Source organism: Neoarius graeffei, chromosome 12 (assembly GCF_027579695.1).
Source record: "Neoarius graeffei isolate fNeoGra1 chromosome 12, fNeoGra1.pri, whole genome shotgun sequence".
Taxonomy (NCBI): Eukaryota; Metazoa; Chordata; class Actinopteri; order Siluriformes; family Ariidae; genus Neoarius; species Neoarius graeffei.
Window position 1 is genome coordinate 54,123,261 of NC_083580.1, and position 13,936 is coordinate 54,137,196.

Consider the following 13,936-nt stretch of genomic DNA (forward strand, 5'->3'; position numbering starts at 1 on the left):
TTTCCGACTATTTTCTTTCATAAGCTAATACAGGGAATGGGAGTAGAATTACATTTTCACATGCAGCATGCATATGCAACTCGGAGTGAACTATGGTATTTCAAAAAGAGCCAGTATTAAATGTTTTTGGTTGAAGGGCACTTTTAATGTATTCACCGTCTGTGAATGGCTTTCCATGTTTAGCTATGCAGTGAGAAATTATATAGCTAGCTTCAGTGGCATTGATTTTAGCTGAGATAAAGACTTTTAAAGTGTGGGCTTGCTTCCCATATCCGCACACTGCGCGTGAGAGTGAGGTGTCCCTATCTGCCTGATATTTGAAAGCCTTTTTGTGCTTTGCCTCGAAATGACATTTAACACTGGATGTTCGACACACAACACTTTCAAAACACAACGTGCACACAGCACGGTCCCTCTGAGAAACGAACCCATAATCTTTGGTCCATGAGGAGAGGAAAGCCCGAACTGTCGGCTTCTTTGCCATCTTAGCGCAACTGCTGCATCAAGTGGGCCCGTCTCGTGAGAAATATGGGGAGGGGAAAGTGTTGCCAGATTGGGCGGTTTTAAGTGCATTTTTGGCGGGTTTTGAACATATTTTGGGCTGGAAAACGTCAGCAGTATCTGGCAACACTGGGAGGGGGGCGCTATATTGTTGTGTAGTCATGCTAAAAGAGCAGGCTCGCCATGCAACAGCCAATGACAGTTCAAGATGATGTTTGAACATTTTTAATGTGTTGAATAATTAGGTTTGTGTATCATCGTCAGTGTGCCACTGGAAATTCCTCGGCGTGCCAGTTGTGGCACGCGTGCCTAGGGTTGCCGACCCCTGCTCTAGAACCTGGATATACCTTTCAGCATTGATGGTGTCTTTCCAGATGTGTAAGCTGCCCATGCCACACGCACTAATGCAACCCCATACCATCAGAGATGCAGGCTTCTGAACTGAGCGCTGATAACAACTTGGGTCATCCTTCTCCTCTTTAGTCCGAATGACACGGCGTCCCTGATTTCCATAAAGAACTTCAAAATTTGATTCGTCTGACCACAGAACAGTTTTCCACTTTGCCACAGTCCAGTTTAAATGAGCCTTGGCCCAGAGAAGACGTCTGTGCTTCTGGATCATGTTTAGAGACAGCTTCTTCTTTGAACTATAGAGTTTTAGCTGGCAATGGCAGATGGCACGGTGAATTGTGTTCACAGATAATGTTCTCTGGAAATATTCCTGAGCCCATTTTGTGATTTCCAATACAGAAGCATGCCTGTATGTGATGCAGTGCCGTCTAAGGGCCCGAAGATCACGGGTACCCAGTATGGTTTTCCGGCCTTGACCCTTACGCACAGAGATTCTTCCAGATTCTCTGAATCTTTTGATGATATTATGCACTGTAGATGATGATATGTTCAAACTCTTTGCAATTTTACACTGTCGAACTCCTTTCTGATATTGCTCCACTATTTGTCGGCGCAGAATTAAGGGGATTGGTGATCCTCTTCCCACCTTTACTTCTGAGAGCCGCTGCCACTCCAAGATGCTCTTTTTAAACCCAGTCATGTTAATGACCTATTGCCAATTGACCTAATCAGTTGCAATTTGGTCCTCCAGCTGTTCCTTTTTTGTACCTTTAACTTTTCCAGCCTCTTATTGCCCCTGTCCCAACTTTGAGATGTGTTGCTGTCATGAAATTTCAAATGAGCCAATATTTGGCATGAAATTTCAAAATGTCTCACTTTCGACATTTGATATGTTGTCTATGTTCTATTGTGAATACAATATCAGTTTTTGAGATTTGTAAATTATTGCATTCCGTTTTTATTTATAATTTGTACTTTGTCCCAACATATTTGGAATCGGGGTTGTAAAAAATATATAAAGATAATAGTTACCTTATAGTGTCCCACATGTTAAACCCATCTAATGGCTTCGTCCCATTGGTTGATCCTCCAGCAACACCCACCAGCGTGGGCAACCAGTCAGAGATGTGTATAAGCTCTCGGTTCACATTACCAGACTGCTTCACCAGTGGTCCAGTGACAAAAGCCACACCCTTGATTCCACCCTCCCAGAGAGACCACTTCCTGCCACGCAGGGGCCAGTTACTCCCCCCGAACAGTGTCTGACCCCCGTTATCTAGAAATTATTATTGCTGTTATTATTATTATTATTACTACTACTATTACACTACACTAAACATGGTCAGTATGCTGTGTATATTAATTGTGTTTATTACTTATGTGCATTACTTGTATGCTGTATACTCTGTTTACTAATTATGTGCATTATGTTGTGTGTGTTAGTAGTGTGCTGTATATTGGATGTACACTGTGTGCACAGTTATTAGGCAAGTGAATACTCTGACCCTACCATTATTTCTATGCATATTTTCCAACCCTAAGCTATGTACACTTGAATGCTAATTGGATTTACGCATTCTCAGGTGGTATTTATTTGTGTAATGAAGGAGGGTGTGGCCTAAAGTAATTAACACCTGAAATTAAAGTGCATATCACTGGTAAATTCAGGAGCAAACTCAATGTAATTCTCCTATTTTATATTAAATTTTGGTCAAATATCTGTTACATTTTGCATTTTGTGCAATTTTTTTACCTTGGCCAATACCAGAAAAATTCAGGTGAAATCAAGCCATTTGAGGCGAATTGGTCCGCCTCTGAAAAAACTTGGCATGTGGATTTCCCGGCAAACACTGATTTTCGTGACATCATGTGCTGGACGCCTCCCTCTGAATCCTACGTCAGCGCTGGTTTGTTTATGAGAAAACGACCTGGTAGTTTTCTGCAAATTTCTTCAACATTATCGTGTAATTATTAAAATGGTTAACAGATGTATCATAGGAGGCTGTAGCAACACCAATCTTGATGGGATTAGTACTCATCGTTTCCCAAAAGACCGGACAATGAGAGAGAAATGGGAGCGCTTGGTCTACACAGGCTGTGCACTGAAACCGTGCAAAGCTCGCGCAGCCTGCTGGCGCTTCCGCAGGTAACGTCACGAACCTGGCTACAGACTCCCTTGGGATTTTTCCAGACATGCTTTGTTATTTTATTTTTTTCTGCTGTAGACAGATAGCCTTGTGCAAAATTACCCTTCTGGATGAGTGTGTGTAAAGGGACATACTTTCATATAAAAAAAAAACACTTAATTGGTCCAGAATATGCACTTTAAGGTGTGCATAATTATTAGGCAACATCTTTATCTCAGGCTAAATGGGCCAAAAAAAAAAAAAAAAAAAGAGATTTACCAGACAGTGAAAAGACAAAAATTGTAAAATGCTTGAGGGATGCAGCACTCTTGAAATAGCTAAGCTATTGAAACGTGACCACAGAACAATCAAACGTTTTGTTGCAAATAGTCAACAGGAACCCGTTATCCTCCAGTGCCACCATATTCCAGAACTGCAACCTACCTGGATTGTCCAGAAGGACAAGGTGTTCGGTGCTCAGAGACATGGCCAAGGTAAGGAAGGCTGAAACACGACCACTACTAAACAAGACTCAAGACTGGGCCAAGAAATATCTGAAGACAGATTTTTCAAAGGTTGGATGGATGGATGGAATGAGAGTGACTCTTGATGGATCAGATGGATGGGCTTGTGGCTGGATAACTAATGGACACACAGCACCACTTCGACTCAGATGCCAGCAAGGTGGAGGAGGGGTACCAGTATGGGCTGCTATTATTAAGGATGAGCTAGTTGGACCATTTCGGGCTAAATCAACTCCAAAACCTACTGCCAGTTTCTAGAAGATACATTCTTCAAGCAGTGGTACAGGAAGAGGTCTGCATCATTCAAGAAGGTCATGATTTTTATGCAGGATGATGCACCATCACATGCATCCAAGTACTTCACTGCTTGGCAAACCAGCAGAGGCCTTAAAGATGACCGAGTAATGATGTGGCCCCGCTCCTCACCTGAATTAAACCTTATTGAGAACTTGTGGGCCCTTCTTAAATGTGAAATTTACAGTGAGGGAAGACAATACACCACTCTGAACAGCATTTGGAAGGCTGTGGTTGCTGCTGCACAAAAAGTTGATTGTCAACAAATTAAAAAAAAAAGAACAGACTGCATGGATGGACGACTCATGGCAGTTACTGAAAAGAAGAGTGGCTATATTGGTCACTGAATATTTCTGAAATGCCAAAAGGGTTTATTTGTTAATTCTGAGTTGTTTTTGTGTTACACTTACTCTAAAATTTTAAATAAACAAGTGAGATGGAAAAACTGTAGCTTTTCATTTAGTTGCATAATAATTCTGCACACTAAAATGTTACCTAATACAATTACAATAATGTAATTGTGCACACATAAATTCCCCTGAGAAAACCTACACTCCCTTTTCCTTTGTTAAACATTCAGGTTTTAGGTTTATTAACAATTTAGATTGACTGAGAGCACTGTATTTGTTCAACAATAAAATGAATCCTCAGGAATACAACTTGCCTAATAATTGTGCACAGTGTACATGTATAATAGTGCATTACTGCTTGTGTACCTGTGGAGAAGATGAGGATGGTGTTGTTCCAAATCCCTGCATCCTGCAGTGCCCTACTGATGTTCCCTACGGCTTCGTCCATCGCTGACACCATTCCTGCATAATGCCTGCGCGAAGGGTCCTTAATGAAACTGTAGGGGTCGGTGTAGTGCTCCGGCACCTGTAACGGAGCATGAACTGCTTGTAGAGCTACGTACAGGAACAGAGGCTGAAAAAAACAAAACAAAAAACACACTATTCACTACAAACACAATAAACACTATATACTACGCTCTATACACGACTCACTACACCCTGCAGCGCCACATATAGGATCAAAGACTGATAAACAAATTCATGTGTGTGATTACCAAGTCTGTGTTGTGGTTGCGTATGATATTGATTGCTCTGTGGGTGAAGAGTTCGGTAGAATACACTCCGTGGTACATCGGCGCCGTGTCCTCGCCATCCCGAAGGTCCAGAGCGCAGCTTGTAACATTTAGTGGTGTGATGAAGTAACAGCGCTCATGAGTGTAATAATCCTCTCCTCCTGTCAAATATCCTGCAAAACAACAAAAAACATGCAATAAAACAATTAGAATACACAATAAAATTCATGAATGAAACAGGTTTGTGTTTTAAAAATCAATATGAACCGATGAGAAACTAGGTTACACCACGGTGATATCACACAGGAAACTCTGAAATGCAGGAAGTGGACAGGATCAGACGCAGAAACAGTTAGTCTAAAGGCATAGATGGACGAAAGCATAAAGCCATTTGTGTTTAACCTGGTTCAGAGTCTCAGTGTGACACCAGTTGGAATTTAATCACATGATGATGTGAACATGGTCTGCGTGAGTGAGGTGAAAAGCCTAGGCAGTGCCCACTCACCAAAGAAGGAGTGAAAGCCTCGGCGAGTTGGCAGGCACTCTCTTCTATACATGCCCAGGTGCCACTTGCCCACCATGTGGGTGGAGTAACCTGCCTCCATCATTAGCTCCGGTAGCAGCTTCTCCTCCAGAGGAACACAGTATGGCTGACACGGCCAGATAATCTCATGCTGCATCCCTGTATGGATCTACACACAAATTTTATATATATGAGAAAGAGCAGGTCTGAGCTGACAGGATGTCTATAGTAAACTAGATAAGCACTCTTTACAACCATGTAAGCAGAAAAGCATCTCAGAACACAAAACATCTAAACCTTGAGGTGGATGGGCTTCAACAGCAGAAAAGGACATCAGGTTCCAATCCTGTCAGCCAAGAACAGGAATCTGACGCTATTGTGGGCACAGTTTCGCCCAAACTGGACAGAAAAAACCCAGCTCTTCTTTTCCCAGTCTTGAACTGTCCAGTTTGGATGAGTCTGTGCCAATGATAGCCACGGATTTTTCTGCTTGGCTGACAAGCTTGGAACCTGACATGGTCTTCATCCACCTCAAAGTTTGATGTTTTGTGCATGCCGTGATGCTTTTCTGCTCACGACGAGAGATTATATTATATCCTTCAAGGAAGCTCAGGCAAACCTGGCTACTTCCTGCTGACCTCAATAAAGCAATTCCACCCACAGAACGGTCACTGCTCATTCAGGGTGCAAAAACCCAGAAGATCAGCATTACAGCTCTTATTCAGAGCAACATACAACATACCCAGAGCAGCATGGGGGTTTGGTGCCTTGCTCAAAGGCACTTCAGCTATTCCTGGGAATCGAACCAGTGACCTTTTGGCCCCAAAGCTGCTTCTTTAACCACGAGGCCATGGCTTCCCCAGCTGTTTCTAAAATCCTCAAACCAGCCCTTCTGGTATCAGCATCCATGCCACAGTTAAAGAGCTGTACCTGGTATCTCCCTGTCAGGAGCTGGTTCCTGGATGGAGTACACAGCGGTTGGACGTAGTAGTTCTCCAGCCGGACCCCTGCGGCGCTGAGCCGGTCCAGGACGGGAGTTTTAATCTCAGATCCGTGATAACCCACATCATGAAAGCCCATATCATCAGCCAGTATAAACACCACATGAGGAGGAGATTGACAGCGCACATACAGTCCACACACACACCACACACACAGCGGAATAATCAACACCTTCATCACTGCTTCACAGGACTCACTGTGACAACTTCAACTCTCTGCACACAAACTTCCGCTTCGGTCTGAACGCACAACACTGAGACTGTCCTACAGTTATTACAAAACACCTAATAATATTTAATTAACACACATGGTTTTAAGATGTATTTGTAATGTTCCGCATTTGCAACGCCGAGTCTACACAACTTCCGAACAAAACTTCACTGCAACACGATTGACCAATCAGCTGACTGCTCGTCACGTGATTTGGTCACAAGGTCAGAATTACGGAAGTACTTTTTTGATTTGAGTAGTTGTGAAATATTTGTATGTAAGTAGTAACACAGCAATGAAATTATATGTTATTTGGTAATTACTTTGAAACAAATCCTAATTTCTTTTACTCTTTCAACGTTTTTTCCCCTCACTTTCAGTAAAAGTAGGATCAAGCGTTTAAATCAGGCGTTTAAACAGGTTTGTCTGCTTATGCGATCAGGTTACATACTAGTGCATCTAAAAAAATTAGAATACCATGAAAAAGTTCCTTTTTCGGGGGCGGCACGGTGGTGTAGTGGTTAGCGCTGTCGCCTCACAGCAAGAAGGTCCTGGGTTTTTCATGGTATTCTAATTTTTTTAGATGCACTAGTATGTAACCTGATCGCATAAGCAGACAAACCTGTTTAAACGCCTGATTTAAACGCTTGATCCTACTTTTACTGAAAGCGAGGGCCTTTCTGTGTGGAGTTTGCATGTTCTCCCCGTGTCCGCGTGGGTTTCCCCCACAGTCCAAAGACATGCAGGTTAGGTTAACTGGTGACTCTAAATTGACCGTAGGTGTGAATGTGAGTGTGAATGGTTGTCTGTGTCTATGTGTCAGCCCTGTGATGACCTGGCGACTTGTCCAGGGTGTACCCCGCCTTTCGCCCATAGTCAGCTGGGATAGGCTCCAGCTTGCCTGCGACCCTGTAGAAGGATAAAGCGGCTAGAGATGATGAGATGAGATGAAGTTCCTTTTTCATAATTTAATTCAAAAAGGTAAACTTTCATATAGTCTATATTCATTACATGTAAAGTGAAATATCTAAAGCCTTTTTTGTTTTAATTTTGATGATTATGGCTTATAGCTCATGAAAATCAGAAATCCAGTATCTCAAATTATTAGAATATTCCCTAAGATCAATCAAAAATGGATTTACAATACAGAAATGTCCAACTTCTGAAAAGTATATTCATTTATACACTCAATACTTGGTTGGGGCTCCTTTACCATGAATTACTGTATCAATGCGGTGTGGCATGGAGGTGATCAGTCTGTGGCACTGCTGAGGTGTTATTGAAGCCCAGGTTGCTTTGATAGTGGCCTTCAGCGTATCTGTATTTTTGGGTCGGGTGTTTCTCATCTTCCTCTTGACAATACCCCATAGATTCTCTATGGGGTTCAGGTCAGGCAAGTTGGCTGGCCAATCAAACACAGTAATATCATGGTCAGCAAACCATTTGGTAGTAGTTTTGGCACTGTGGGTAGGTGCTAAGTCCTGCTGGAAAAGGAAATCAGCATCTCCAAAAAGCTCGTCAGCAGATGGAAGCATGAAGTGCTCTAAAATCTCCTGGTAGATGGCTGTGTTGACTTTGGACTTGATAAAATACAGTGGACCAACACCAGCAGATGACATGGTACTCCAAATCATCACAGACTGTGGAAACTTCACACTGGGCTTCAAACACCTTGGATTCTGTGCCTCTCCACTCTTCCTCCAGACTCTAGAACCGTGATTTCCAAATTAAATGCAAAATGTACTTTCATCTGAAAAGAGGACTTTGGACCACTGAGCAACAGTCCATTTCTTTCTCTCCTTAGCCCAGATAAGACACTTCTGACATTGTCTCTGGCTCAGGAGTAGCTTGATATTAGGAATGTGAAAGTTGTATCCCCTTTCTTGAAGATGTCTGTTCGTGATGGGTCTTGAATCAAGACTCTTGATACACTGACACCAGCCTCAGTCCACTCCTTGTGAAGCTCTCCCAAGTTCTTGAATCAACTTTTCTTGACAATCCTTTCAAGACTGCAGCCATCCCTGTTGCTTGTGCACCTTTTCCAGCCACCCTTTTCAGCAATGACCTTTTGTGGCTTACCCTCCTTGTGGAGGGCATCAGTGATCATCTTCTGGACAACAGTCAAGTCAGCAGTCTTCCCCATGATTGTGGTTGTGTGTACTGGACTAGACCAAGAGATACACTGTGTTCATACTGTTTTACTCAAACTCGAAATGAAATATTCTAATATTTTGAGATGGGTTTTTTTTATGTTTTTGTACTGTATGCCATAGTGATTAAAATTAAAATAGAAAAATGTTTGAAACATTTTAGTTTATGTGTAATGAGTCTATAATATGTAACATTTTCACTTTCTTAAATAACTGATGGAAAATATTGACCTTTTTCACAATATTCTAATTTTTTGAGATGCACTAGTACTTGACAACTCTCACGACTTTGCCATGTGACTCACGATTATTATTATTATTATTATTATTATTATTATTATTGCATTGAATTACACTCTCACGCTTCCACTATTTCACAAATTCTCACGATTTTCCAGGGAGGGAAATTATATAACATTGTGTTGTGTTATTAGTAGCAACATAAACATCCAAAATTAAAATATCCATGTGACATGAAGAAAAACACACTATGTTTTCGTAAGAAGAGCAGAAAAGTAAAAAGGTGGGGGAAAAAAAGAGGTTTAAAGAGCTAAAAACTACAGAGCTACTGGAGAGGCAGCAGTCTCCCACAGCGCCACACTACTCAAGAGGGACAAAGGAGTTTTTAAGTCTGTTAGTCCTGTTTCCCCCCATCTTATTCTTTTTTATATTTGTATATGTAAATATTTAATTTATCTAGAAGTTTTCTCTATTTTCTATTCTATGTTTATCCTGTAATGATGCTGCTGGAACTTCAGTTTCCCTGAGGGAACCCTCCCAAAGAGATCAATAAAGTTCTATCTAATCTAATATCCAGTCTACATATAGACTAATTAATAAAAGAGTGATAGCTCTTTTAATTTGAAAAAAGAAAAGTGCATGTGACGGAGAAGTAAAAGTGCTTTAAAATTATATATATATTGCCAGGTATGTTACACACACGAGGAATTTGACTCCGGTTCGACTTAGCTTTCATAGTACAGACAGAAAGAAAGAGAAATGAGAGGAAAAAACACCCACACATTTCGCTCCTATCAGGACCGGAATGTGTAGGCATTAAAAAAACCCTCAGCGCAGCATTCCGTGAAGCACGGAGAAGAATTAACACAACAATTACACAAAAACATAGAAAGTACGCGAGAGCAAAGTCCCGTGGCAGCCGTCTGCGGCGCCATCTTGGATGGAATATATATATATATATATATATATATATATATATATAAAATATATATTTTTTTTTTCCATGGAAAACATAGCATTATCGATGCACCAGTGCGTGCAATGTATGATTAATTAGTGTCTGCACACACCCATCCATACACTTTAACTCTTGTGTTATTAGCGGAGCTCCGAGCGGAGCACACACCGAAGAAAAAATGGTAAACCCATCGAGTCGATTTTTTTGTGGTTTGTACGTGTACCACCTGTCATACACACCGCCTAGTGGCCAGTGTTAGCAATTACCAGTCATACATACCGCCTAGTGGTCAGTGTTAGTAATTACCAGTCATATACACCGCCTAGTGGTCAGTGTTAGTAATTACCAGTCATACACACCGCCTAGTGGCCAGTGTTAGTAATTACAGTCATACACACCGCCTAGTGGTCAGTGTTAGTAATTACCAGTCATACACACCGCCTAGTGGTCAGTGTTAGTAATTACCAGTCATATACACCGCCTAGTGGCCAGTGTTAGTAATTACCAGTCATACACACCGCCTAGTGGCCAGTGTTAGTAATTATCAGTCATACACACCGCCTAGTGGCCAGTGTTAGTAATTACCAGTCATACACACCGCCTAGTGGTCAGTGTTAGTAATTACAGTCATACACACCGCCTAGTGGTCAGTGTTAGTAATTACAGTCATACACACCGCCTAGTGGTCAGTGTTAGTAATTACCAGTCATACACACCGCCTAGTGGCCAGTGTTAGTAATTACCAGTCATACACACCGCCTAGTGGCCAGTGTTAGTAATTACCAGTCATACACACCGCCTAGTGGCCAGTGTTAGTAATTACCAGTCATACACACCGCCTAGTGGCCAGTGTTAGTAATTACCAGTCATACACACCGCCTAGTGGTCAGTGTTAGTAATTACAGTCAATCACACCGCCTAGTGGTCAGTGTTAGTAATTACCAGTCATACACACCGCCTAGTCGTCAGTGTTAGTAATTACCAGTCATACACACCGCCTAGTGGCCAGTGTTCGTAATTACCAGTCATACACACCGCCTAGTGGCCAGTGTTAGTAATTACCAGTCATACACACCGCCTAGTGGTCAGTGTTAGTAATTACAGTCATACACACCGCCTAGTGGTCAGTGTTAGTAATTACCAGTCATACACACCGCCTAGTGGCCAGTGCTAGCCAGTAAAGAAATAAAACAAAAGAGACTGGCTATGATATAAGAAAATTCTACAACCCAGAAACAGATGGGAGCTCCGCTTTTAAGCAGTGCCTAAATCTATATATTAGTAGCAACATAAAACATCCAACATTAAATATCCAGTCTACATATAGACTAATTAAAAAGAGTGCATGTGACGGAGAAGGAAAAGTGCTTTTAAAATTACACGTTTTGAATCTGGTTTTCAATTTTTGTGGTTGGAACGTTCAGGAATATAGGTGGATCATAACTCTAAATAAATAAATAAATAAGCAAGCAAGCCTATGTAAATAATATTCAAAGAGTTGGATTTTATTAACAAATTAAAATATGTGAAGTGATCGTTTCTGCTATATATAACACATAATATAACACACCTATAACAGACACGTAATGCCTTTACGGCTATTTAAAGAGGAAGGAAACCACTTCTTTTTCAGCAAATAACAAGATTCAGCTTTTTCCATATACAAAAATATCTATATTTTATAATCCATTACTGACTACAAATGAGTTTTCAACCTAACAACCACATTAGAAAAGATGATAAAAAAGCTAACAAACTTATTTCAAGACCTACCTTACTTTTATTTAATAATTGAAAGGTAATCAAATGTCAAAAACATGTTTATAAAAGCAGATACTTGTGATGAATAATTTCAATTCTAGAAGAAAGCACATTCCATTTGCACATCACACAATATCAGATGACAATTTAAAATCACCAATAAATGTTTTGAATTCACTTATTACTACATAGCACAAAAATCAGAAAAGTGCACGGCCAATATCACTAAGTGATGCCACAAATCTTCAGAGCAACTATTATTGTACATAATTAATAGAGCAAGCACACACAGAAGTGAGGAGGTCCTCTTGGACACTTAAAACAGTTAAAAAGATCAATCTGGAATGTTCTGTCTTTCATCATTTAATCTAAAGAAATCCTTCACACCTGATACCATATGAATAGCTGACTCTGTATTTATTCAGGTTTCCTCTAAATGAGTCATTATAATCATCTCATCTCATTATCTCTAGCTGCTTTATCCTTCTACAGGGTCGCAGGCAAGCTGGAGCCTATCCCAGCTAACTACGGGTGAAAGGCGGGGTACACCCTGGACAAGTCGCCAGGTCATCACAGGGCTGACACATAGAGACAAACAACCATTCACACTCACATTCACACCTACGGTCAATTTAGAGTCACCAGTTAACCTAACCTGCATGTCTTTGGACTGTGGGGGAAACCAGAGCACCCAAAGGAAACCCATGCGGACACGGGGAGAACATGTAAACTCCACACAGAAAGGCCCTCGCCGGCCACGGGGCTCGAACCCGGACCTCCTTGCTGTGAGGTGACAGTGCTAACCGCTACACCACCGTGCCGCCTTCGTTATAATCATACTGATGAAAAATGACAGGAATCTTCATCCTCACTATAATCCTGAATTAACTCACTTCCATAACCCCCAGATATCTTCCTAAATAACTCAAATTATTTTTTTCACGGTGCGGTTTCCATCAAATCCTGCGCTCTGATTGGCTGGCGAGCGGGTCCGTATCCTACAATACGGACCCCGGTTACGGACCTTTGGCAACCCGCTCGTTCACAACAACAACAAACATAGTGGAATTTTTTGTCAACATTTATCTTTTTTTAATAAGCTGTATTTATAAGATTATCAAAAATCTTATAAAGTTTTGCCAGCATTTCTCAGGAGAATAGCATTAATTTTACATCATGGATAATGATAACGACAGTGTTCACAGCGAAAGCGAGTTTTACTACCCTCAAAGAAGAAATAAAAGAAAATATTTCAGGAGAAAGCTAAAAACCTGTAACTTGCTAATGCTGAGCAAAAACATGGCTGAATCCTGAATGACTCAATTTTGTATAAATAGGGGACTACATAGGCGGCAAAATGTAGTTTTTTCCTGCCATGGAAGTGCACTTGTATACCGAGGAGGAAGCAATTTGCATTACAGCCATGAATGAGGATTCAAAATGGCGGCGCGACTCGGTTTTCCCTTTCGGGTGCTCTTGTTTTCTGTTAGAATTTGGTAAAGAAAAAAAATAAATATATTATTTACCAGCTTAAGGTCGGTCCGTATGGTTAAATACCGTGACCTTGGCCTTGAATACTGATCTTGGCCCAGAGGGCCTCGCTCAGTACTTTCAAGACCTCTGTCACGGTATTTCACGATACGGACCTCCCAGCTGGTAAATAACATATATTTATCATCATTAAAGCCAGACGGCCTTTCAATTTCATAAAATCGGTAAACTTTAGTTCCCTCTGAAATTTGATCATTGTGATACAGTATGTGTTTATTTCTGTAATATCTCACAAAATATCAGGCCATTCTGTGGCTGTGAAGTTATTTAATTTGAGGGGATTCCCTAGCAAATAATGTGCATGAAATCACTCGCTTCGCGCAGTCAAGCAGACAGAGGAAGTCCATGTGCGCATGTGCAGGTTTACCTTTGACCGTGCACTGATACAGTTACATGATTTTGTCACTAAACGAACAACTGATCACACCGAGGTGCTCGCTGATCACCGATATTTATTAGTTTGGTCCTGCGTTTCCTTTCCTTCGCAACATAACATCTTTTCTTCTCGCTTTCTGTTACTGTAGTCGGTCTTTCACATTTCATTCGCACGCTCACGTCTGCCATTTTTCTCTCCTGTTTCAAATTTGTATCCCACAATGCCTTGCACGAATGAGGAAAGCCCACCACCTGATGCATGACGTAGTATCTTGAATTGGGTCAT

At 41.2% G+C, this 13,936-nt stretch overlaps 1 protein-coding gene across 3 annotated transcripts in view; it reads right to left on the reverse strand.

The window, feature by feature from the left end:
- Nucleotides 1–6,795, reverse strand: part of LOC132895426 (arylsulfatase B-like) — a 30,402-nt gene extending 23,607 nt beyond the window's left edge. For all 3 annotated transcript variants that reach the window (XM_060936027.1, XM_060936025.1, XM_060936026.1), the window contains exons 1-5: nucleotides 6,334–6,795; nucleotides 5,386–5,572; nucleotides 4,863–5,053; nucleotides 4,513–4,720; nucleotides 1,885–2,128 (exon numbers count right to left, since the gene is read on the reverse strand). In XM_060936027.1, the coding sequence (XP_060792010.1) occupies nucleotides 1,885–2,128; nucleotides 4,513–4,720; nucleotides 4,863–5,053; nucleotides 5,386–5,572; nucleotides 6,334–6,582 (1,079 nt within the window). In that variant the 5' untranslated portion in view covers nucleotides 6,583–6,795. The remainder of the gene's footprint in view (nucleotides 1–1,884; nucleotides 2,129–4,512; nucleotides 4,721–4,862; nucleotides 5,054–5,385; nucleotides 5,573–6,333) is intronic.
- Nucleotides 6,796–13,936: the final 7,141 nt, after the last annotated feature.